The sequence below is a fragment of the Gadus morhua genome, chromosome 14 (assembly GCF_902167405.1).
Source record: "Gadus morhua chromosome 14, gadMor3.0, whole genome shotgun sequence".
NCBI lineage: Eukaryota > Metazoa > Chordata > Actinopteri > Gadiformes > Gadidae > Gadus > Gadus morhua.
The window spans coordinates 28232414-28259169 of NC_044061.1; the positions used below are offsets into that span (position 1 = coordinate 28232414).

At 48.2% G+C, this 26756-nt stretch overlaps 1 protein-coding gene across 1 annotated transcript in view; it reads left to right on the plus strand.

The window, feature by feature from the left end:
* cdh8 (cadherin 8) overlaps positions 1–25159 on the plus strand; it is a gene marked incomplete at its 3' end in the record, with an annotated part of 76364 nt that extends 51205 nt beyond the window's left edge. The window contains 4 exon segments of the mRNA XM_030378081.1: positions 14832–14951; positions 18535–18702; positions 19893–20080; positions 24912–25159. Of these exon segments, the coding sequence (XP_030233941.1) occupies positions 14832–14951; positions 18535–18702; positions 19893–20080; positions 24912–25159 (724 nt within the window).
* Between the last annotated feature and the right edge of the window lie 1597 nt (positions 25160–26756).

The following is a 26756-nucleotide window of genomic DNA, read 5'->3' on the forward strand; positions in this document are numbered from 1 at the left end:
GGTTCTGGGTAATTGGGTGGATCTGCTGTGTGGCACACTGTGGTGCCTGCCCTCACAAAACGTCCATCCTGGCGTGTAAACAAGGAGGAGGCTTCCTGTCCCTTCACACTCTCCATGTCCACCGTGCTTAGTCTCCGTCTCCAGGAAGTCCAAAGTCCTCAACATCACCTCTCACTACGCACGAGCCCCCGCGTGACCGACCGCTTTAGACCATCTGAGCAAGTCTGCCTCACACAGCCTCACGTGGACGTCTCTCATGCTGCCGTCTCTGCGTGTGTGTCCCTCCCCCGTCGGCGCATGTGTTCCCAGTGATGGATGGCCTGTCAGGGGGCAGGATGCTGAGCTCTCACCGTATGACGGAGGACATCTGGTCACCAGTCACGTAGGGGAGCTCTCCCCCTCCAGTCAGGAAATGTTTTGGCCCCTCGCTCCCCGGGCCAGGGAAACAGCTCCTCACTTAGGGGGCACCTCGCCGTGAAAGACCCAATCCCCCCAAACCCACCTGGGGATCAGAAGGCGTGGTCCGGTGGCTAGGGGGGCCGCCCCACGATGGGGTCTGAAGGCCAGGGGGGCCGCCCCACGACGGGGGTTCGTTGGCTAGGGGGGGACGCTCCACCAGGGGGTCTGGAGGCTAGGGGGGCCGCCCCACGACGGGGGTCTGGTGGCTAGGGGGGGCAGCCCCACGACAGGGTCTGGTGGCTAGGGGGGACGCCCCTCCAGGGGGTCCGGAGGCTAGGGGGGCCGCCCCACGACAGGGACTGGGGGCTAGGGGGGATGCCCCTCCAGGGGGTCCGGAGGCTAGGGGGGCCGCCCCACGACAGGGTCTTGTGGCTAGGGGGGCCGCCCCACGACAGGGTCTGGTGGCTAGGGGGGACGCCCCTCCAGGGGGTCCGGAGGCTAGGGGGGCCGCCTTACGACAGGGTCTGGGGGCTAGCGGGGAACGCCCCTCCAGGGGGTCTGGAGGCTAGGGGGGGACGCCCCACGACGGGGGTCTGGTGGCTAGGGGGGACGCCCCATGACAGGGTTCGGTGGCTAGGGGGGCTGCCCAACCAGTGGGTCCGGTGGCCAGGGGGGGACGCCCCACCTGGGGGTCCGGAGGCTAGGGGGGGACGCCCCACCAGGGGGTCCCGGGTCCAGACCACCTTTGTTTTTATCTTTATTTGATTCCTACTTGATGGAAGCACGGAGGTGATCATTAATTATCACCGTGATGAGGAGGTAACATACTTGACGTCATATATTGGAGGCAGCTGTCGCGGCTAACACTGGGCTTTAGGTTACACTGGGGACCTGAGGACCTGAGAGGGACCAGCGTTCTGCAGGACCTCTTTGTGTTCCAGTCAGGGCGTGTTAGAGTCCGGTGTGCCGGCGTCATGGCACCTGCTTCCTGTCGGCCCGCTGGTGCTCCAGAGAAAATCTCTTCTGGCAAACGAGGAACTTAAGAATAACGACCTTTTGTTGGCGACCGGTAGAGCTGGCGCCCGGCGCTCATTAGTCCCACACTGACACTGGGGCCTTCAAAGACCCGTCTACCCATTAAACACACACACACACACACACACACACACACACACACACACACACACACACACACACACACACACACACACACACACACACTCACGCACACACCAACACACACACACACACACACTTACATATACACACACACATGCACACACGTACACAAACCGCACAGACACACACTCTTACACACACACACACACACACACACACACACACACACACAAGCATACAACACACACACACACAAACACGTACACACTTACATATACATACTCACACACGTAAGCACACACACGTAAAAACACACACACACACACAAGCGTGCACACACGGGGGAGCAGGGGGGAGCACAGGGGAGCAGGAGGGTGCTGCGGGGAGTGGGGGGGGGGGGGGGTGCGGGGGGGTGGGGTGTGTGGGGGGGGGGTGCGGGGGGGGGGGGGGGGGGTGCGGGAGGGGGGGGGGGTGCGGGGGGATGTAGGGAGAGCATCTCCATCGTCCTCTGGGGTCCACCGGCCTCACCCTGCCTTCTGTTAAGTCTTCTTAAACGTATGTTAACTAGCATCAGGACGAGCTGCCGCACATCACAGCGCCGTCCCTCACATGCCCACCGTTGCTCCCGCCCCCCCCGCCCCATGGTGAGTCACGGCCGCCCTTGTTGTTCTGAAACATCCTTCAGCCACAACACCTTCTAGAGGGCGTTGTGTTGAGAGAGAGCCGTTCATCAGCCAATGGCGCGGCTCATACTCTATTGCTATTACCTCCCAAACGCCAACGCCTGGGGGGCAATTAAAGAGGGGAAGTGGCCCATTCTCCGTCCTGGACTCCAAGTCTGAACTCTATCTGCATGTTGCACACATCTCCTCAGAACTAATTAAAGTGAGTCGATGACACCGGCCCTTTAAACGGCACCGCGTGTCACGGCCGTCAGCAGGAACAAAGGACCCCCGCCTAATTGTTTTGTTCTGGTAAACGGCTTGTAGCCCCCGCACCACAGAGGGCTACCACGACACAAACACAGACACACACACACACACACACACACACACACACATACAGCCGTACACACAGACACAGACAGAGACACACACACACACACACACACACACACAGACACACACACAGACACAGACACAGAAACACACACACAGACACACACACACACACACACACACACACACACACACACACACACACACATACACATACAGACAAAGACACAGACTTACAAACACACACATACACATAGACACATACACACACAAATACAGACACAGACAATCACAAAGACACACATACAGATGTACACACAGACACAGACACACACACACAGACACACACACACACACACACACACACACAGACACACACACACACACACAGACACACACACAGACACACACACACAGACACACATACACACATAGACACAAACATATGCACACATGAACACACACAAAAAGACACACACACACACACACACAGACATAGACACACACACACACACACACACACAAACAGACACATGACACACACACACTGCCACAAACACACACACACAAACAACATACAGCCCCATTCAGAAAAAGATGCCTTTGTGTGCAATAACACATGTTGTACACACACACTGGCCCTGTGTGACAGCTCTCAGTCTCTATGAGTGTTAATGATGTTCCAGTGACTTCAATACCTCACCTGACCCTCTCTGATCCGGCTCTGGGTCTGGAGGTAGCTGCTCTGAGGCTGGCTATCATATCGTCAGTGCAATTCATGAACGCATACGATTCAGACAGTATATGTACTGTGTGCAGGATTCAGCCTGTACTTACAGAGACAGAGTGAGAATGAAAGAGAGATAAAGAGGGAGGGAGGGAGAGAGATACAGAAAGAAGGAGAGAGAGTGATACATTTAACGCAACCAACGTGTGAGCAGTGACTGTGTTGTTCAGGCTCCCCCTGTAATGAGCCGCTGCAGAGCGACGGAGGGCAACCCATCTACATGCAGGAGCCAGCGCCACACAGGAGGGAAGAAAACCTCGCTGGAGCCCTTCCAACTATGTCACCATCGTCTCCTCCTCAGAGAGAGAGAAAGGGGGGGAGAGAGTGAGAGAGAGAGGGAGAGATGGAGAGAGAGAGAGAGAGAGAGAGAGAGAGAGAGAGAGAGGGTGAGAGAGGGAGAGAGAGAGAGAGAGGGAGAGAGATGGAAGAATGGAGGGAGGGAGGGCCGAGAAGCAGAGAGCTTCTTGGCTGCATTGTAGAGAGATGTTTCTCTTCTCAGGCCTCCGCCCTCGAATGGGCTCTCTCTGTTTAGTGCCAGCGAGCAACAGAGTGCTTGGCTCTCGGCGCTGCGTAAGCGGCACGGCGTAAGCGGCACGACGTTAGCGGCGCAGCGTTAGCTAATCTCTTCTCCCCGTTGGTCTCGGCCTCCTCGTCTTAGCGCTCACGTGCAGGAGGAAGGTGGAGCTTCAGTAGGAAGGTGGAGCTTCAGGAGAGAAGAACAGGACAATAGAGCCGGCGGCCAGGCCTGGAGCGACCGCATGGCACTGCCCCACCAGCCATATCCTCCTGAAAGAGAGAGAGAGAGAGAGAGAGAGAGAGAGAGAGAGAGAGAGAGAGAGAGAGAGAGAGAGAGAGAGAGAGAGAGAGAGAGAGAGAGAGAGAGAGAGAGAGAGAGAGAGGGCTCCCAGGGCCCATGTGATCAGGATCAATATATAATGACTCTGCTGTCAGGCTGAGGTGCTGTGAGGGAGTGACCCACAGAGAGGTCCGGAAGACAGATAGGGGAGGAGGGGAGGAGGGGAGGAGGGGAGGATTGGCACCGCGTTTTGTGACCTAGAGGCAGTGGAAGAGAAGTGGCACCATGGTGGAGCATGTTGAAGCAGGCCCTGCAGAGCCATCACCTTGTGGTGCTGCTATGTTCAGCTCAGGAGAGGATGTGTGACTATTGGTCCAAAGACGCTGACTCACAGACTGTAACTGGGAGAGAAGTGTCAAAGAATTATCTTTTTAACGGAGAGAGAGAGAGACAAAGAGTGAGAGAGAGAGAAAGAGAGAGAGAGAGAGAGAGAGAGAGAGAGAGAGAGAGAGAGAGAGAGAGAGAGAGAGAGAGAGAGAGAGAGAGACCGAGGCAGAGAGAGAGACAGAGAGAGACAAAGAGAAACAGAGAGAGACAGAGAGAGGGATGGAGAGAGAGAAACAGAGAGCGAGAGAGAGAGAGAGAGAGAGAGAGAGAGAGAGAGAGAGAGAGAGAGAGAGAGAGAGAGAGAGAGAGAGAGAGAGAGAGAGAGAGAGAGAGAGAGAGATTGTGCCCATTAATGAGTGGTACCTGAAGTCCACCCTGACTCTGGCCTTCACCAGGACCCCAAACATCTCTGCCAGCCCAAGGCCTGCCTCCCCCTCTACCTGGTTCTTCCTGCTTTTGTAAACAGCCATTTTGGCTTGCCCGATCACAAAATTCAACAAACACCATTTTTTTCTCATCGTAACCAGCACCAAAGATAAAAGCAGACTCTGACCGAAACTCTCCGCAATTTAAAAACACTGTTCTTAAAATATGGAAAAGGACTCTCAGTCTGTGACAGTCCAAATAGCAATAGACTAGAGTCTCAATTTTGTCACAGAATGGACAGTTCTCGGACACTGTGGGGTCGATTTATCCAATTAAACTATTTACAGCCAGAGCCCCCTGCAGGATCCTCCACTGCAGGTCTCCTGTTCTTTTGTTTGGGGGAGGCTTGTGAAGGAGCCTCCATGCAGGCACACGGTCCTGCAGCCTCTCCTTCCACACCGTGTCCCTCCTATTGCTCAGTTTGTGTTTGTGTGTAGCCACCACACAGTACTTATATGTACTTTTCCCTGAAAGTAACTGTACTTCCATCCTAGACTTGGAAAGGCCCATGGGTTTCACCAGTCCGGTCTGGTGAAACCGACAGTCCGAGCTCTGGAAATGGATCCCCTTCGTCTGGTACATCCGCCCTGCTGAAGTAGTCCCTCAGCATCTCTCGCTCCTCACTGGTCAGTCTGCTTATCCATTGGTTCATGGTGTCTCTGGTGTGCCAGCTGGACCTCAGACCCAGGAGAGAAGCAACAGCCTCTGTGTTGTGGAGCCCGGGCCGTGCCACGTCCACCACCTGCCTCAGTTTGACCACCCCAGTGGAGCGCAGGCGCTGGGTGAGGCCAGGGCTGCTGCCATCTTGCACGTCTAGCCGAGCCCCGCACACCAGATGCAGCGGGCCCCAGTCTGTCCCATTTAAAAAAAGGGTCCATGCTTTGAAAACACCACGATAAGAAGGAGGCAAACTACACGCACGAAAAAAAACACAATTCAATAAAATCAAAGATTTTTCTAAAAAGAGGCCAGCTATCTTCCTCAAAATTATGCCTGTTACCTGTCTCCAGACGACATCATCATACCCCAAGAGGTACCGCTGGATGAACTGCAGCCTGAAAGCCGCCGCCCTGCTCCCCAGGTGAACTAACCCCTGCCCCCCCTCTTCTTTTGTAAGATACAATACACACTGAGGAACCCAATAAACCTGTCCCAGAAAAAGTTTAAAATTACTGTTCGCACTTTTTGCTAGAGCCAAGCAGGGGGTTCTAAACATTTCAGTCTGTGCCACAAGGTGGACGCTACAAGATTATTAATAATTAGGACCCTTCCTCTGTAGGACATGTGGGGAAGCAGCCACCTCTACTTAGCCAGCTTCCCCTCCACCTTTTCCAACACACCCTCCCAGTTCTTCCTTTCACTCTGTTCATCCCCCAGATGAACCCCCAGGTATTTATCCCCCCCCCCCTCTTCCAGCTCAGCCCCCCCAGCAGCTGGGGCAGACCCGCAGACTCTGGGCCCAGTTCACTTTGGCAGCTAAGATCTTCCCAAATGTATCAACAATCTTGCCCAATCTATTAATGTCCTCCTGATTTGTAATAAAAATTATGATGTCATCTGCATAGGCTGATGAAATTTGAACTAATATCAGGTTAAAACAGGCCATCAATAAAACCACGAACATTGTGCAACATGGGTTCTATAGACAGTGAATACAACATACCAGACATGGAGCAGCCTTGTCGAAACTCTCTGTTTTAAAAGGTTTACACAGTCCACCATTTTTCTTAGCATACTCTCAATGTCCTCATATAGGACCTTCATCTTAGCTATCAGACCCGGGCTGAGGCCGTACCTTTGTAAAACTTTGCAAAGGTAGCGGTGCTCAACCCAATCAAAAACCTTTTCCTGGTCTAAAGAAACCAGACCAGTTTCTTAACCCAAAGAAACGGAGACTTCCAAAATATCCCTAATAAGTGACACGTTGTCAACAATGGACCTGCCGGGCACACAGTAAGTCTGAGACTTGAATGAGCTGGTCCATCACCTTCTTCAGCCGGTTGGACAACTTTGAAAGCAGCTTGTAATCTACGCACACAAGTGAGACTGGCCTCCAGTTCTTGATCTCCTGCAGGTCTCCTTTCTTGGGCAGCAGAGTGAGCACAGCCCTCCTGCAGCTCTGTGGGAGCGAGGAGTCCGCAAAGCTCTCTGAGAAAACACCCAGCATGTCTTCCTTAAGTACAGTCCAAAAAACTCTGTAGAATTCAGAGGGCAACCCATCGATGCCTTGGGCCTTAACCCCCTGTACACTCTGCAAGGCAGCAAACACCTCCTCCTCAGTCAGGGGCTCCTCCAGTTCCCTGTTGGTCTCCAGTTCACTGTGGGCAGGTTCTCAGAGAACGAGTCAAAAACAGCATCATCCTTCTGGTAAACACTGCTATACAGCTTCACATAGAAATCCACCACTCTGTTCCTGATTTCTGCTATGTCTGTGAGCTGGTGTCCGTCCTCTGACCCCAGCGCATGGATCTGTGTACTCTGTCCGTTCTTCTTCTCCAGACTGAAGAAGAACTTGGACGGGGAATCCATTAAAGAAACGCTCGGAAAACGTAGCGGACAAGTGCCCACTGCGCTCTGGAGCCAAGCAGGTCTGCCAGCACGGGTTTTTTAGATTTGAGGTTCTCGACACAGCCTCCATTTCCTGTGGACTGTGCAGTACTCTGCAGCTCCACTATATTTCACTCCAGATCTTTCATAGACTTGGTGATGTCACGAGAGACTTTGAGAGTGTTTTGTCTGCTTTGCCTGTATTTTGCCATGATCCCGCCATTGTTTTAACGTATAAAATCCCCCTTCCTCCCCCTAAAACCTTTCCAAAAATAAATAAAAACCTCTCTATACTGCGCATTATTTGCAATAAAAACCTCACATAACCATTGAATGGCCAGAGAAGCCTACTGGACATGTATTTCAACCTTTAAAAATGCTAAAATGATGCGTAAAAGAATAAAACCTGTCTAACCTAGCTAAAGATAAAACAAGGTCCCTGCTGTGGACCCAAGTATATTGTTTTACATTGTGGTGGATTTTCCTCCATACGTCACTCATACTGAGATTTTCCATGAGCATTGCCTTCCGAGAGGGTGCATGAGGTTCTGTATGATTCCTGTCGTTATCATCAGCTGTGCAGTTAAAATCCCCTCCCAAAAACAAATAATCTTCTAGCACAAACTAACTTAAAACCAAACAAAGTTAATTTAAAAACTGAACTCTGTCAGGGCCAGAATTTGGAGCGTATACATTAATAAATACAATATTAAAACACTCATATTTTGCCTTAACCACCAGCAGTCTCCCCTTCACCCGCTCTTCCACCACATTAGATAAGGGCACAAAATCTCTGGAGAAAAGGAGAGCCACTCCTGCACTGGTGCTGCTAAAATGGCTTAAAATGACTTCAAACTCAAACTCCCTCCTCCAGTCTGTTTCATTAAAAACATCACTGTGAGTCTCCTGGAGCATCATTATATTCATTTTTTTAAGTTTAAACGTTTCAAACAGGCAAGCCCTCTTCCTCACATCTCTAGCTCTGTTTAAATTAAGAGTGGAAACCTTAAAAGAACTCATTGCCTTTAATGTAAAGAGAGGCACACAGATGAGAAGAAACAGCAGGCCAACTGCTCTACAAATAATCAGAATCTTCATCATTGTTAAGCTCCTTTCATCATTGAGACCCCTCTGATGCTCATCTGAGACTTGACTGATAGCAACAGCATTTTCTTATCTGCAAAATACTCTTGCAACCAACGCCAGAGTCAATATTTTTTGTTTTTTGAAGGAACATTTGTATACTATGTACTGTGTACAACTCCAACTGAGAAGCAGAAAACAGCGGTTAGTCTGTGAGGGGCTGATTGTCTGCGGCACCGTCCTCTATCTCCTCCTCCTCACTAGACTCTGACTCTACCTGCTCCTCCTCTTCTTAATTAGACAGTAACTCTGTCTGCTCATCCTGCTCTCCACTAGCCGCTTATTTCTTGGCTTTGAAGCCACAGGTTTCATTACCCTGTTTTCTCTTAAGGAGAGCAGTTTTTTCCCCTCCTCCTGAACAATACATTCACTCTTCTTTTCATTTTCAACACCAAGAATTGATTCTTCAGGATTTTCACCACACTGCTTTGCATCTTCAACATTTGTATCACTTTGAATGTGGTTTTCCACATTTGCCACCCTCTGTTTCACCGTTTCAAAATTGGCTGCGGTCCCTGCTGTCACCTCAGCAGGCTCAGCTTGTTTTCCAGGGGTTTTCTCCTGGCAAGTTCTCACGAGATGCCCCTCCCTCCCGCATCCGAAACATTTCGAGCGCCAGAGTTTACAAACACTGCATAATCAAAATCATTCACTTTTATACTGAAAACTAAATTCAGTGCACCATCTTTCTTATTCAAAATCATATGAACTTGCCATCTGTAACCCATGACATGTCTCATCAGGGGAGACTTGAAACCCGATGGCAACTTCCTTATCGCCGACACAATTTCCCCGTGCCTTGACAGCTCCCTGATCAAACGGGGGGATGTTGGAGATGGTGACCCACGCAGGTGTAGTTAGCGGAGATACTGACACAAAGGAATGCTTAACCACGATGCCGGTCTCCACTACTTTGTTTGCTTTCGCTACGCTGTCAAAAAAAAATCCGGGCAGTGGACATAATACTGCTATACTTGACCACCTCTCCTACTGCCAAACCGCAGTCCTCAACCGAGCACGGAAAAGTTGGGGAGATCTTGAAGCCGTGCATTCGGCTCAGATCGCCGAACGCCACCGTGCTTCAGGCGCACCAACCAGCGGCCGCTGGTCGATTGCAAAAAACACACCAAATATAACAATTTTGGTGTGAGAGAGAGAGAGAGAGAGAGAGAGAGAGAGAGAGAGAGAGAGAGAGAGAGAGAGAGAGAGAGAGAGAGGGAGGGAGGGAGGGAGGGAGGGAGGGAGAGAGAGAGAGAGAGAGAGGGAGGGAGGGAGGGAGGGAGGGAGGGAGGGAGGGAGAGAGAGAGAGAGAGAGAGAGAGAGAGAGAGAGAGAGAGAGAGAGAGAGAGAGAGAGAGAGAGAGGTAATTCCATACCATGGATGATATTAACCCCTTCCCCTTCCCGCTGTCCTCACGGTCCTCATGCGTGCAGTGTTGTGATGGTGCAGCCTCCTTAGCCCGGTGCCCGGTGCCCTGTCCCTCTTCCTCCTCCTCCTCCTCCTCCTCCCCCTCCTCCTCCTCCACCCCAGGGTGTAGGAGCAGTCAGACATGAGTTGTTTTACCTCGGCAGGGAGCACAGCAGGGTGCTGCTGCCCCATCTCCCCCAACATCTCCCCCAACCTCTCCCCAACATCTCCCCCACATCTCCCCACGCTTCAGTGGTTCCCCCTCTATGGCTGAGTGCCTGCAGACATATACAGCCAGCGCCTCAAAACACCACCCCCCAACCCCCCACCACCACCATCTCACCCACAAGCATCACCACAGCCAACCAGCACCTCCATCCACCATCTCACCCACCACATCCCCCAACCACCACCATCTCACCCACCACAACCTCCACCCCAGCACCACCACACCCAACCAGCACCACCACAGCCTCCACCCCAGCACCACCATCTAACCCACCCCACAACCACCACTCATTGAAATGGGCTTGGTGCCCTTGGAATGTCATTGACCAATCAGTACCAGGTATTTAACAGAGCTGTGCGATAAACATATTCCGTATGGATGTGTGTGTGGGGAAAAACGTCTGTTCATGCGTTTAATTAATTCTGAGCTGTCCCATGGTTGATGTCACATGGTTAATGACGTTAGAGAAGCCATTAGCTGTCCTCCATGATGAGAAGGTACCTGTGACTAGCTTACAGAGTTAGCATGGTGGGGGGGGCGAGACAGCGTGCTGTAGTTCTAATTCCTGGAGATTGATGAGGATCAGACAGGATGGAACAGAGCACACAGAAATTCTAATGAATATTCGGAGGAAAGATTTTGCTTTGATCATATTTTTTGTGTTTTTTTTGTGTGTGAATGAATCAGTGGTTGGTTTCTTTTTGTTAAATTATCAAATTCTTCAAACTTGGTAACGGCTGTTTACAGAATGGCACCAAGGTACAAGTTGTTATGGTAAACAGCAGAAGGGCACGGCTTTAGTGTCAGATAAGCTGTTTGTTGAACTTGTGTTACAACTTTCTAATTTCTTGTCGCACAAGAAAGGAGAGGATGCAACAAACCAAACTATGTGTGACGTCTCATTCTCAGGCATTTAAGCAGTAGCCTAAGTACAATCAGGCCTCCGTATTGATGACTACATCACCATGGCAGAATGTGTTCCTTATATAAACTCCTGTTCCCGGCGTCAGCCATTTTTCAGCCCTCCACCTCAATTTCTCAATTTTTGTAGTTTTTGAGAAAGCAGCAACTTTCCCCCCACAGAAGGAGTGGCCGGTGAGGAAACAGAAACACACACATGCTTCTGTTAGGCAGTTATATATAAATGTATATATAGATACATAATAAACGTATTCAGCCAAGGGGATACATGTGGGGAGTGTGTATGTGTGTGTGTGTGTGTGTGTGTGTGTGTGTGTGTGTGTGTGTGTGTGTGTGTGTGTGTGTGTGTGTGTGTGTGTGTGTGTGTGTGTGTGTGTGTGTGTGCGTGAGAGAGTCTTCTCTCACTCAATAATGAACTAACACCAGTGAAGCAGACATGATGAGCCTCCTCTCTACAGCCAGAAGCACAGTGAGCTGAACCCACCGTGGCCAGCGGACCACCAGGCCGCTATACAGACCCAACATACGGACCAGAGAGGCTGGTGCCTCAGTGACACTTGTTTATGCATTAAAGACTTCCAGATGGTGCTTTACTCTGTCTGCTCTACTCTGTTCAGTCGCTTATTACACACCAGCATCAGGCTCTCTGTCTCTCTGTCTCTCTGTCTCTCTCTCTCTCTCTCTCTCTCTCTCTCTCTCTCTCTCTCTCTCTCTCTCTCTCTCTCTCTCTCTCTCTTTTTGAACACTATGCAGCTTTATTTCATCTCCTGAGTGTAAAGATGCTGTATTTCTATTGTAGCTACAATGCTACAGGCATTGCAAAAATGTTCACCCACCATATCCCACTCTCTCACCATTGAGTTTCTCCCATGCCACTGTCTGTGTGTGTCTTTGTCTGTACAGATTACAATTACATGTAGGGCATTTAGCAGAGGCTTTTATCCAAAGCGACTTACCTCTGTTAATACACAAATTGACACACCAACGCCAGAGTCAACCATGCAAGGTGACAGCCTCAGGAGCAGTTAAGTGTCATGCTCAGGGACACATCAACACTCAGCTAGGAGGAGCTGGGGATGGAACTAGCAACCTTTCGGCTACAAGACAACTGCTCTACCTCCTGAGCTAAGCCGACCCCAGGCAGTCGTCTGTCTGTGTGTCTGTGTGAAGGTGTGTCTGTCTGGCTGCAATTTCATGTCTGCTGTTCCACAGTTTTTAAGGACATTTTTCTTTAGTAATATCTACGAGCTGCCGTTGCGTCGCTGTCTGCTCTAACTGGACTGAAGACGTGTCATCTTCCCTCTAGAAGTACTTTTTTTTTATGTTATTGAGTGTACGAATAAATGTCTTCATTTTTTCCAATGTAATGGAAACACAACTCTAACGCTAATTCTGAAGACATAGAGGACCTTTCCTTATTTATATACTGTATATATATATACAACTAACTATATATATCTGTTGTTTTAAAACACTTAAAACAGCCCCTCTCCCCATGGCCCTCACCCCTCTCTCCCCTCTCTCCCCCATGGCCCTCCTCCCTCTCTCCCCTCTCTCCCTTCTCCCCATGGCCCTTCGCCCCTCTCTCCCCCCTGGCCCTCTCTACCGCTCTCTCCCCTTTCTCCCCCCTGGCCCTCTCTACCCCTCTCTCCCCTCTCTCCCCCTGGCCCCCTCTCTCCCCCTCTCCCCCCTCTCCCCAGCGTTGTGGGCTCCGGTGCACGCCGCTGTTCCTCTCTTATTATCAGGGAGCAGCGCTGATAAGTGTTCAGTGTTATTGAATGTACGCTGTGTGTTTGGTGTAAGGAACCAAACAACAGCTGCTGCTGGTTTAGTTTCAATGGCCTATACGTACTGTCAGCCGGCGGAGATTATGATTGCTAGTGCTGCAAGGGCCAATTGCAACGGGAGACAGGGCCATCACATGTGGTTTGTGTGTGTTTGTGTAGGGAAGGTTAAACCTGTGCGTATGGTTGCATGTATGCGTGCGTGTGTGTGCGTGTGTGTGTGTGTTAAGCTTTGTTTCTGTTTGTCTGTGTTTGTGCGTGTGTGGTTGTGTCTGTCTGTGTATCCATCTGTGTTTCTGCATGTGTGTGTGTGTGTGTGTGTGTTTGTGCCAGTTAGTGTGTGGAATGGAGAGACAAAACCAATTGCAGAGAGGCACCAAACGATCCTCATCGATCCTCTGTGATCTAAACACTAAAGGAAACCTGGAAACAGCTTGTGGTGTGGAACAAATGCTATGGAATTTACAAGGTAGGATTCTGGCAACACAACAGCTAGGGTCATCATAAAGACTATGAATTACCTTCACAGCTCTGTCTCCAAGGGCCGCTTGAAGTTCTCTCCCACTGAAGTAATTTGCCTGCAGGACTGAGGCGGCTGCAGCAGTCAGAGGCTGTCGGCTCTTTGTTTTTGCTGTTAAGAGGCCAGAGACGGGCGGTGACTATTAATCAATACTTGACATGTGTGGCTGGCAGCGTAACAAGGAGGATCTTGAAAAGTGGTTTTTAAAAACGTCCCGCATGGATCTGGATGGGATTTTTGTACAGAGAAAGAAAAAGACCCATCATGTGAAGCATTGGCTCAACCTAGCTGTGTCTGACAGCTTAATTCCTATGACTGGAACATCACTAACTAGCTGTAAGAATATGTGGAAGGAAACCGCAATCATGGCTGTGTTACATCGGCCATGTTTATTTCAGTGTGTTTCGGAAACACTTCCAACCCCCACGGCGACACCAACACTTCCTCCTCTGACTGCTGCTGCAAGCGAGCTTCGACTCAGATACAATTTCTGTGGTCTTATATTCCTTTGTTTGTTGACTTGTAAATGGTGAGGCTCAGCATGGGGCGGGTGGATGTGTGTTAGCCGTTGTGCGCTAGCCGTTGTGTGGTTGTGTAGTGGTCAGAGACTGCAGTAGTCAGGACCTGACGGCTCGCTAACACGAGGGACCGTCCCCACGGCGCCATGTTGACGTCTCCAAACATCTTTTACAAGAACAATTAACAGGCCATCTGTAAGAGTACCTTGGCTTGCTGTTTGCTGATATTGTGTCTGGTTCTCTCTGCTCGGCCACCCGCCCGGGCGAGGCAAATTACTGGCAATTAATTACAATGGGCTGAGTTGGCATTTGTAATGTCGCTGTGTTGTAAGAAGGTGCTTTAAGACAAATCCAAAGTGGGCGTTTGGAAACGTAACACCTTGTGGGTATTCATAGGCTATATGGCTGCTGGGGGCTGGGGGGGGGGGGGGGGGGGGTAGTAGGTTTCTGTTCTATGACACATGAAGTGTGTAATGTAATCTCTGTCATTTGTAACTGCCACAATGGATCTGGAGATACAGGGCCTGCGATTACCCTGTGATTAGCCCGTTAAAGGAAACAGTCACTGTCCATATGCTCTCATATCTACCTGGATGACGCTCTAACCAGCGCCACGGCTGACAGGGTGATGGATGGCAGCCCGTGCCCCACCACACCGCCTGTGGTCTGCACTCAGAGACACGGCAGCGCAGCGTGAAGGTCTACAGCGCCCTCGGCGTGTTGGACGGCGAGCGGAGGCGACTGAGACGTCCTGCAGCAGAGCGTCTGCAGGGATGCCGGCTGGACGCGGATCTGGGGTGATGACGTGTTTCTGTGTGTGTCTGACTCCTCTCTCTCTCTGCCTCCACAGGCACGCCGGTGACCCGCGTGACGGCCAGCGATGCAGACGACCCCGTGTATGGGAACAGCGCCCGGCTGGTCTACAGCATCCTGGAGGGCCAGCCCTACTTCTCTATAGACCCCAACTCTGGTAACTGTTCAGTTCTATACTAAAACTATTCAAGGCATTTATCATCTCACGCTTTATCCAAACATTCTTTTGATACACGTCATTAACGGACCTACATGTAGAATGTTACTGCAGGATGTAATTTATTGCACCTTCCAAAACTCTCAGTTGCATAGAAAGAGAGGGTGATTTAAAGGCTATTATATTTGCCTGGAAAAAGGAAGGAAGTGACTCTAAGCATGCTCCTGAATACCATAGTATGTTAAGGACAGCTAGCTTAAGCCAGTTTGTATTATTGTGTAGTAAGTGGCCGAGAAATGGAGCAAGGGACTCCGATCCCAATGAGAGAGTGGGTGGTGCAGTTCACTTACAACCAAAGGGGCTTGAGAAAGGGTTCCACACTCTACCATGGAGTACCTTAAAATACCTTTAAAGAGGAGGGAGGGGTCCCTTAAAAAACCTTGAAAGAGGAGGGAGGGATGGAAGGGAGGGGCGGCGTCCGGCTGAAGGAGGCCATAATGTGGCTATGATAGCACCGCGCCTGCTAAGGATTAGTCTTTAATAGCGAGTTTGAAGCAGAACACCAAGCTAAAGACTAGTCCAAGAGGCCAGAAAACAAGCTACAATTCCCCCTCATTAATACTCACCTACGCATGAAGAGTACCTTTTCTAAAGCTGTGTATGAACACAGGTACGTGATCTAGTCCACAACACTAACGCTGCCGGACTGGTTTGGCAAATGAGTATTGAACCATGATCTGCACTACAGCCTCAGTGCTCACCAGCACCAGCAGCAGGGAAGCCTTTTGTAGCCCGCTGCCCCATCGACCCCTCATAAACAAAATAAACTTAATCCAACAATATTGAATATATGTATTCCTCATTCATAAAGTCATGTTCAGTTAGAATAATAAGTGCCAACTTAAATCTAGTGAACAGTTTCATGGAATACCACACAAGACGTTCAAGATGTGCATTAGAACCACACACCCAGCCTCACTGGGACTGGAAACATTATCATGTCACATTTCTGGTTTAAGAGAAAAATATTTTTAATTTGCACATTTTATGGCATTTTCAAGGTGACTGTTTATCAGCGAGTCTTTACACCCACATGATTAAATAATAGCAAGGAGAAATTAATAAGAAATGATGTGGAATCAACTCAGGCTGTGAGAAACTAAGCAGATCCCGTAAGCATTTCATATATGTGCGTCCATAATTATATGGACGGTGTTTTTGTAATGAAATTGGTTGTCATCCTTAGAGTTTGTGATTAAAGCGTTGGCGTGGCGCACAAGGGGAGCTGTCAGGAACAAAAACACTTAGAGGACAGTTAGGGATTAGCATTCCTGCTTTGCGTGATTACTGAGCACATGCAGATGGCTCATTCGAGTGTGCCAGATGTTTTAATGAATGTTAATGAAAATTAAAAGGTAAAAGGAAAACAACTATTAAAATGCGTTTGACACTTACAGCGCCATGTCGAAATGAAAAGCATTTGAAAATAAACAAACAGTGCGGCCCGTTCTTCATTTCATGGGCGATGGGGAAAAGAGGAAGAGGAGAAAGTTTGTGCGGATGTATGGAAATGAGTGTTTGTTTGTCCTCCCGCTCAGTGATTACGAATTCATTTGAATAATCAGCTATGATCAACAGGGATGAGAGTGCTGCTTGTTGCAGGATGACTGAAGAAACAAGATGGCGGTATTTGTGTGTGTGTGTGTGTGTGTGTGTGTGTGTGTTTGTCAATGCACTTATACATGATGTGTATCAATTGATCTGTTTATAGAAGAGGAGAACATTTAAGGGTTAGGGTTCATGCCCTCAATCCCTCGTAGCTGAGAGGCTATTTCAGTTCTTTGGAGGTGCTGAATATTGTGGTTAACCTGTAGTTTACTAAATACTGCTCGGGAAGCTCAGAAGGGTACTGGTAGAGAGTCCTCCACTCCAGATGTGTCTAATACTGTATGTTATCGAGTAGAACATGCATGACATCCATGCGGCTGGCTGATCTATTTCAGAACACACTGAAGAGGTTCAACGCTTTCTGTAAATATATGGGTTTATTCATTCCCACAGAAAAGGAATTATCCCCCCCCCCCCCCCCCCTACTTCTCGATGCTCAGACCAAATGACACCGTACACTGTACACACACTGTACACACACTGTACACATCGTACACACCGCACACTGTACACACCATACACACCGTACACTGTGTGTTCCTGAGCTGGAGCGAGAACTTGGAATGCTGTTCATTCAAAGTCGAGTCCATCTGTGTCCCTAGATAATAAAAAGATGTTTAAGTTCATCAACAACCCTGTTGAAAACGACCAGAACTAAAACAGAGGGGTAATAAATGATGTGGAGGGGAGAAGACCTCACCGGCCGACATGAACCAGTGTTGGAGCGCAAAACAAATTGCTCTCTGGGTCCCATGGTCGTTGCTTTCAGCCCATTTTTCAAGGACACCTGGTTGGACTGTCATTTGTGTCTGGACCCAAATAGTTTAGGGACCGAGATAAATGAAAACTCATGGCCAAAGAGAATGAGTGAATAAATCCTCAAGACCCAACTGTTAAGGCTCAGCCTGGACACGAGGTAGACAATGTTAACACAACCTGGACATGAGGTACACAACATGGACACAACCTGAGGCAGACAACATGAATACAACCTGGACACGAGGTAGACAATGTTAACACAACCTGAGGTAGACAACATGAACACAACCTGAGCCAGACAACGTGAGCACAACCTGAGGTAGAAAACATGAACATTTTCTTTATGAACACTGTCTTCTACACTACTCGACCTCTACAAACACTGTAATCTGCAGAACAACCAGAGTCTCCACGTCAACGCTCAGCCTGGACAATATGAACACTGTCTTGCAGAACCACGCCGACCTCCACCATCTGCGGGGATCAGCCGCCTCCTCTACTTCTTCGACTTCACATCCAATCTTAACTTAATATAACAGTACATCTGTTCATGTACAGCTGCCCCTCCGTGGACCGCGGCTTCTCTCTCCGTGAAAACAATAAATGAATACCCTAGAATACATCAGCACCGCCAACACTAAAAAACAAAAGCCTTTGCTTTCGTCGTATTCTGGAGCCTCTCCATTGTTTGAGGCAGCTCAGGACCACTGTAGGGTGTCATGCCAAAGCTAGGCTTTCATGAGGGGTTTTATATTCATTTGATGATCCTGCGGGCCTCTGTTTCCTGAGTGGATTATCCACATATACTGCGGCTGAGCTTGTTTTATATTCAGCGCTGCGACACACTCACTAAGGTCCATTCTGCATACAATATGCAATGTTATACAAGACAGTCAGCGTAATTCACACTCAATCAGAACATAAATGAGCGCACGTGAACAGCGTGAGAGACAAACGGGTCACATCGCCACCATTGCAGCCTCGTGGTTGATTATCACCTGCATGCCCGCCGGGGTCCATGCTGTGGCCCCTGTGTTCAGAAGGTCGTCACAATTCCTGCTGAATGGATCGAAGGCAAAGACACAAGCCTTGAGTTCACCCATTTCTCTTAACCGTTGATTTAGACATAGCGTAACCTGTAGGGTCTCTTCCTCAGCCACCATTAAGATCGCTCTCCACGGGATGGACCGGGAGATGAGAGAGGAGTACCTGGTGGTCATCCAGGCCAAGGACATGGGCGGGCACATGGGCGGCCTCTCCGGCACCACCACCGTCACCGTCACCCTGACCGACGTCAACGACAACCCGCCTAAGTTCTCCAAAAGTAAGATCCGATGTGAGCTTCAGATGACCTTGAAGAAAAGGTCATCTGAAGTAAAGTCTTTATCATCGAGAGTGTGTTGAGAGGGGGTTTTATGTGGCTATTTGGCGGTTTTTCTTGAAACATCAAGATGGCTAAGGCAGCATGTGGATGCAGTGTGCCGTGCATGAGTCTCTGCAGACTGTCCCCCGGTCCAGGCAGCAGGAAGCTGTGTTCGGAATGTTTCCTGGTCAGCAGGAAGCTGTGTTCAGACTGTATCCTGGTCCAGGCAGCAGGAGGCTGTGTTCAGACTGTCTCCTGGTCCAGGAAGCAGGAGGCTGTGTTCAGACTGTCTCCTGGTCCAGGAAGCAGGAGGCTGTGTTCGGACTGTCTCCTGGTCCAGGAAGCAGGAGGCTGTGTTCAGACTGTCTCCTGGTCCAGGCAGCTGGAGGCTGTGTTCAGACTGTCTCCTGGTCCAGGCAGCAGGAGGCTGTGTTCAGACTGTCTCCTGGTCCAGGCAGCTGGAGGCTGTGTTCAGACTGTCTCCTGGTCCAGGCGGCAGGAGGCTGTGTTCAGACTGATCCTGGTCAGCATGAGGCTGTGTTCAGACTGTTCCCTGTTTAGCAGGAGGCTGTGTTCAGACTGTCTCCTGGTCCAGGCAGCTGGAGGCTGTGTTCAGACTGTCTCCTGGTCCAGGCGGCAGGAGGCTGTGTTCAGACTGTCTCCTGGTCCAGGCAGCTGGAGGCTGTGTTCAGACTGTCTCCTGGTCCAGGCGGCAGGAGGCTGTGTTCAGACTGTTTCCTGGTCAGCATGAGGCTGTGTTCAGACTGTTCTCTGTTTAGCAGGAGGCTGTGTTCAGACTGTCTCCTGGTCCAGGAAGCAGGAGGCTGTGTCCAGACTGTTCCCTGTTTAGCAGGAGGCTGTATCCAGACTGTTCCCTGTTTAGCAGGAGGCGTGTCTCCAGACTGTTCCCTGTTTAGCAGGAGGCTGTATCCAGACTGTTCCCTGTTTAGCAGGAGGCTGTATCCAGACTGTTCCCTGTTTAGCAGGAGGCTGTGTTCAGACTGTTTCCTGGTCAGCAGGAGGCTGTGTTCAGATTTTTCCCTGTTTAGCAGGAGGCCGTGTTCAGATTGTTTCCTGGTCCAAGCAGCAGGAGTGCTGCTCAGCACTGCAATCCTCTGCTCCATTGCTGAATATTTCCCGTGTACCCGCAGGTCTGTATGAGTTTGTGATCCCAGAGGACCTGCCCATTGGGAAGGCAGGTGGCAGGGTGAAGGCCAACGATAGAGACATCGGGGAGAACGCCAAGTCCACATACAACATCATCGAGGGAGACGAGAGGGGAATGTTCCAGATCTCAACGGACGGCCAGACTCAGGAGGGGATTCTCAAGCTGAAGAAGGTAAGCCCCGAGTCCTACCAGGAGATTCCCCGATGTACTGCGCTATCGCTCGCTCTGTTTCTCGCTCTGCTTCTCTCTCTCGCTGTTTCTCGCTCTGCTTCTCTCTCTCGCTGTTTCTCTATCTCGCTCTCTTTGTTTCTCTCTCTCTCTCTCTCTCTCTCTCTCTCTCTCTCTCTCTCTCTCTCTCTCTCTCTCTCTCTCTCTCTCTCTCTCTCTCAGTTGGTCTTAACTCAGTGGCTCAGTGATTTAAAGAAGGGGTTCAGTGCACACTTTAGTTTATGCTGAATTTAGTTTTGCTAACGCCCCAATTAATCCTTGCCAGTCGATTGGCGAAGAACCGACGACTTACACACACACACCTAGAAACAAGGACTGACACGCACATACCTAGAACCAAGGACTGACACGCACACATCTCTGGCTCCGTCCAACTCCTCCGCTCTCCGCTGGCCGTCCGACAACTCCGCAGGGCGTTTCATTTCTTGACAACGATTTTCAAGGTGGTTATGAAAAAAAAAAAAACACGAATTGGCAGGAGTCCATCGCGGCCATGGAGCATAACCTTGTAGCGAACGCAGCAGCGCGCTAATGTCAGGGAAACAAGGGCCGCCGTCCGGATAACACGAGGATCTCAATGACAAATTCTACTGCCGACATTCATGTGTCTGTGGATATACAGACCGGTGTGTCTGTGGATATACAGACCGGTGTGTCTGTGAAAGTACAGACCGGTGTGTGTGTGGATATACAGATATACAGACCGGTGTGTCTGTGGATATACAGACCGGTGTGTCTGTGGATATACAGACCGGTGTGTCTGTGGAAGTACAGACCGGTGTGTCTGGGGATATGCAGGCCGATGTGTTCTTCACCATAACAGCGACAGAGGTTGGAGCGCTGAGTTCTGACATTTATCAGCAGATATGTAGAAGTCTGCATGCTGTATTCCCCTCATTACTGAAGAGGCACATTTACATCTGAAAATATCACTGCATTTTAATAAGCACGGGGAATGTGGGTTAGTTTGAGCACAGCTCCCATTGTCAAGGACACCGCAGGAATCGAATGGATGTTTCACGGCGGGCTTTGAAAGCGGAGCACACTGGTTATGTATGGATGTATTCAATGTACTTAGTCCCAACGTTCTGCGCTGGATCCCGAGGTCTGCGTGGCACGTGGTGTGATTGATAGACGGCTGCTCTTCAGTCTTGAGTCATGGCTGCTTCAGCGTCAGAGGAGGAAGCTATACATCACTTCAGAGCGGAGGGCCATTGTGTTCAGATGCAAAATGACATTACCCCAAGGACAGCCAGTGTGACTTTGTCAAACTGTGAACAATTCAAGCGACATGGGAGGTGGAGCGATCAAGAACCAGGGCAATCTGCCGGGGACTGGAAAGGGAAACAGGAGTGATGTAAGGCAAAGTGGATACAAGGAGTCTTACAGTTGACAAAGTAAATGTCAAGCATGCTCCTTTCCCCAACGCAGTGTCAGGCTTGTTCCCACTCATCTCTTCACATTTATACCGCGTCTGTTCGTGCCATCACTGATTAGAAGGAAACAATGGAGATGGGGGCGAGTTGGCGGCTCTGGGTGACTGTTTGTAAGGAAGAGGTAATGGCCCCTGCTTGATTATCTTCACCACTCTTCTCCAAACAGCTTCTGAGAACACGATGATGTGTCTCCCAGCTCCTCATTTCTTATTAAAACAAAGAGGTGGGATTGAGGTTACAAGTGGATGAGCGATGGAGGAAGAGGTCCCACAAATTATTAAATAACCTTTACGGCAAGGTTAAAACATATTGATCTAACTGCGACTCGAGAAGAGAGGGAAGAGAGGCTCTTTGTTGTTTGGGATGTTAAGCGTTTTATCTGCCAGCCCTCAGGCGTGCTGAGAGTTCATCTTTCTGTGGGATGTGAGCTTTCAACCCGCAAGCCAGGGCCGAACTTTGATGTCTTAAAAATACCTCAGGTATATGTACCAATTTGGTTCTGGTGGGAGGGGGAACAATAGTAAGGAAGGCAGTGCTGTTTGAGATTCTGCAAACAACAAGTACGCATGTGCTGTGGAGGAAATGTGGTAGTTCCATCCTGTATTCTGAGATATAATAGTGCTGACCCTACATTAGATTCTTGCTAACCCACCACTTGACTGATTATAAGGGAACCTTGAGCTACATGTGATACGAAGGCCCATTTTAATACTAAACAATATATTATTTCAATGTCTTTAATGCACTGATGTAATAGCTATATTTCACTTATATTTAACTGTCTTTAATATATTGATATAATGTCTCTATTTAGCTCATATTTAACTGTCTTTGATATACTGCTATATTGTCTATATTTAACTTATATTTAGTTATCTTTAATATACTGATACAATGTCTCTATTTAACTTACATGTATATTTAAAAGATATAGAACTGTTTTTAATGTACTAATATTATATCTCTATTTAACAGATATGTTGCTGTCTATAATATACATATATTATAGCTGTATTTAACATCAATATTTAACTCGTTAATAAACTGATATTGTATCTCTATTTAACCTATATTTAACGGCATGTAATTTACTGTATATATATACTCTATTTAACATGTTCATGTCTTTAATATACTTACATTATATCTCTATTGAAGATGTAACTGTCTTTAATATACTGATATTATGTCTCTATTTAACATAAATATATCTGTCTTTAATAAACTGATATAATATCTTTACATAGCATAAAAATTAACATGACTTTCATTCACTGAAATTATGTCTCTATTAAACATATATGTACACGTCTTTAATATACTGAAATGAACTCTAACAGTTGTATTCTAAAGGGTACCCTATATCCTCAGCCGTCCGATTGAAGCTCATTCCTAGTGCACCTGGGCCCAGTGTAGCTGCAGTCAGCTCATTCCTAATACACCTCGTTTACAAGGAATGTATCATTACCTCTACAGCTCATTCGCTTTCATAACCTCTACCCCTCATTCTCTCTGTCATTTCCTCTATATCTAACTCTTCTCTCTCTCATTACCTCTATACCTAACTGATAACCCCTATCATTACTTTTAAATCTAAATCATTCTCTCTTTGTCATTACCTCTAAATCTAATTCATTCTCTCTGTCATTACGGCTATCTCTAAAATTCCTCTCTCTTTCATTACCTCTATTTGTAACTCATTCTCTCCGTCATTACCTCTGTATCTAACTCATTACCTTGATATCTAACTCATTCTCTCTGTCATTACCTCTGCATCTAACTCATTACCTCTGTATATAACTCTTCTCTCTCTGTCATTACCTATATATCTAACTCATTACCCCTGTCATTACCTCATTATCTAACTTTTTTTCTCTCTCATTACCTCTATATCTACTTATCCTCTCTCTGTGATTACCTCTATACCTAACTCGTTACCCCTGTCATTACCTCTACATCTAACTCTCCTCTCTCTTTCATTACCTCTATATCTAACTCATTCTCTCTGTCATTACCCCTGTATCTAACTCAGTACCTCTATATCTAACTCTTTCTCTCTGTCATTACCTCTGTATCTAACACAGTACCTTTACATCTAACTCATTATCTCTTTCATTACCTCTATATATAACTCATTACCTCTGTCATTACATCTGTATTTATCTCATTATCTCTATATCTTACTCATTCTCTTTGTGAATACGTTTGCTCCTTCCTCCCTCTACTCACTCTTATCCCCCAAAGCTGCGGTCTGGTTGTGATTCCGCTATAAATCCTGGTTATGGAGTGTGGAAGTGACTTGATCCCATTATTCTAGCAGGGTGCGAGGGACCAGAGGTGATTCACAATGAAACTGTGACATTCTGGGTTTGCCCTCAGAGATTCCCAGGAAGTGACAATGTGACACTTTTACATTTTGCACATATCAATGAAGTGTCATTTGCAAAATTATGTCTAACATGCACAGGCAGGAGGTAAAAAGGACGATTTGCGTTTTGATATGTCTACTCAATCACATTGATGGCTGCTATTCGCTCTGGTTCGGTATTGTTGCATATTTTTCATAATTGCTGTGCAATTCATTTGACTCCATCTGATTGTGTTAGTGGTTGAGAAAGCAGTCATACATCTCTGACATTGAGAGCATGAGCCGGAAAATGTGTAATCCTTCGAAGTGACAGGAACGCAATAATTATAATTTCAGGTTGCATGAATATGCAAATCACATTCCTTATGTGTGATTAATCATTTCAAATCAAAGCCGTCGAACTCAGAGCTGGTAAAGGAGTTTTATTGAAACGGTGTCACATCTGGATAACCGTCTCCCTGCTGGTCAACAGTAGGACTGGGTGTTTCGAATATGTCCGCCTCACAATATACACCTAGATTTTTTAAATTATGCTATATGCATTATGAGTGACTTTGTGATACAGGACAGGGATAGAGAAGAGAAAGAATGTCTGGACAGGATGGGAAAGGCCGACCAAAGGAGGATGCCGGGCTGATGAATGTTATGATGTAGCGGCGGAACATTAACAAACGAAAGATAAACAAAACAAGAAATACATATTCACTATATACATATATCTATTATTATAAAATGGTCTTTCCCTGACTTCCTGTCCCTCCCTCCCTGTGTGTTGCCTTCCTGTGCGTCCCTCACTTCCTGTGCAAGGACACACTTCCTGTGTGTCCTTTCACTTCCTTTGCGTCCCTCACTTCCTGTCCCGCCCTTCCTGTGCATCCCCGACTTCCTGTCCCTGCCTCCCGGTGCAATGCCTTCCTGTGTGTTTCCTTCCTGTACGTCCCTGACTTCCTGTCCCTCCCCCTGTGCCCAGCCCCTGGACTTCGAGAGTAAGAAGGCGTTCACGCTGAAGGTGGAGGCCACCAACCTGCGCTCGGAGCCGGGCAGCGGGGGCCCCTACCGGGACACGGCCACGGTGAAGGTGGTGGTGGAGGACTCGGATGAACCACCCGTCTTCACGCGGCCCGCCTACGTGCTGGAGGTCAACGAGAACGCGCCCGTCAACACGGTGATCGGCACGGTCAACGCCCGCGACCCCGACACCACGGGGAGCCTGGTCAGGTGAGGAGTGACCCAGCAGAGCACAGCGCCACTGCTGGACCACCGGCGCCACTGCAGGCTACCATGCCAAAAGATTGTTCTATAAAACTTATACTATTTGTAATATTTAATCATAAATATCCTAGTAGAACCCCTTTCAACTCACGGTCATTATTGTCAACATTATTTGGGACACATTGTTTAAAATGACCGGGGGCTAAATATTGTTTTGCTAGAGAAGAATAATTTTTAATGTAGGTGGTCTTAGCTCAGGAAGGTCTTTGAACAAATTTTGGAGAGCAGTAAGAGGAGGAAAGTAACCCAACAATGGACTAAATAATAGAAGGTAGTCTACATATTTGAACAGTGTTATAATATGCAGACAATATGATGGCTTCACATTGCAGACTGACAACTGGAGCCCATCTTTTCTTACATTAGTGTAAAAAAAAGCTATTCCTCGTTATGTTGCGTTGTTGTACCGAATGTATTCACCAGAGCCCGACTGGACCCAATGGTCACACCGTGCACACTCAAATCATCACTGTGCACACTCAAATCAGCACCGTGCACACTCAAATCAGAACCATGCACATCACACAGCACTGTACACTCACAACAGCCCTATTTGTGGTGTGTGGAATAGATTTGTGATACGGTGGACAAACAACATTTTGGGCCCTATTTTAACGGTCTGAAACGCAAGTGAGAAGCACCAAGCGCAAGAAGCTTTGTGGGCGGTTCTATGGTGATGTTGCAATTTTACCGGCGCAAATATTACTCTTGCGCCCAGAGCAAGAGTAATTTACCTGCAATAAACCAATGAGAGTGCCAGCTCCCATCCCCTTTAAGAGCCATGTGCGCATTTGAATCTGACGAGTTGATATTTTGACAGCACGTCTGCAGTCTCCTATGAGACGGATGCACATTTCAAACTTCAAATGGCTCAGTTTTTGGCTAAATAATATGGCCTAATTCACACATGGAATAAGGTTTTCTTATTCCAAAACTTAACATACATATGGTATGCGGTAACTGTGGTACTATTTAATGATATACGCAATACATTATAAACATTGTTTCTTGTTATCAGTATTGTATGCATTATCGTTATCGACTTGTGTTCCTAATATGCATGTGTCCCCCCGTTAATACATTGCCATGGACTGTATTATGCGTTACGGGTTTAGTTTGCGTGTGTTTAAACAGATGGACGCACACACGCGCGCCCACATTCATTAATTATTTTACAGATACGCACACGCGCACTCGCATTCATTCATTCTATTTAACACTCACTCGCGGTAAAACAATGTTTTCTCACGATCAAATACTCATCAATCCTAAAAGTTATGGGCATGTACATGATGTCTGTGTCAAGAAAATATATGTTTGCTGTACGGTGTTTGCAGATGCATTGATTTAAAAGTACACCTTATTACCGCTGTATCAGCTGTTCTTTCCCAAATAATTTCCCAAGAATGTGTGGCTAGGTAGATGAGAGAAGCAAAGTGTATGCGCGAGGTGCACAAGCAACATTATGCATGCGCCCTTAAAATAGCATCTGAACAACGAGCCACTGACTTTAAACCAGGTATTTCCTGGTTTGTGATTTCTG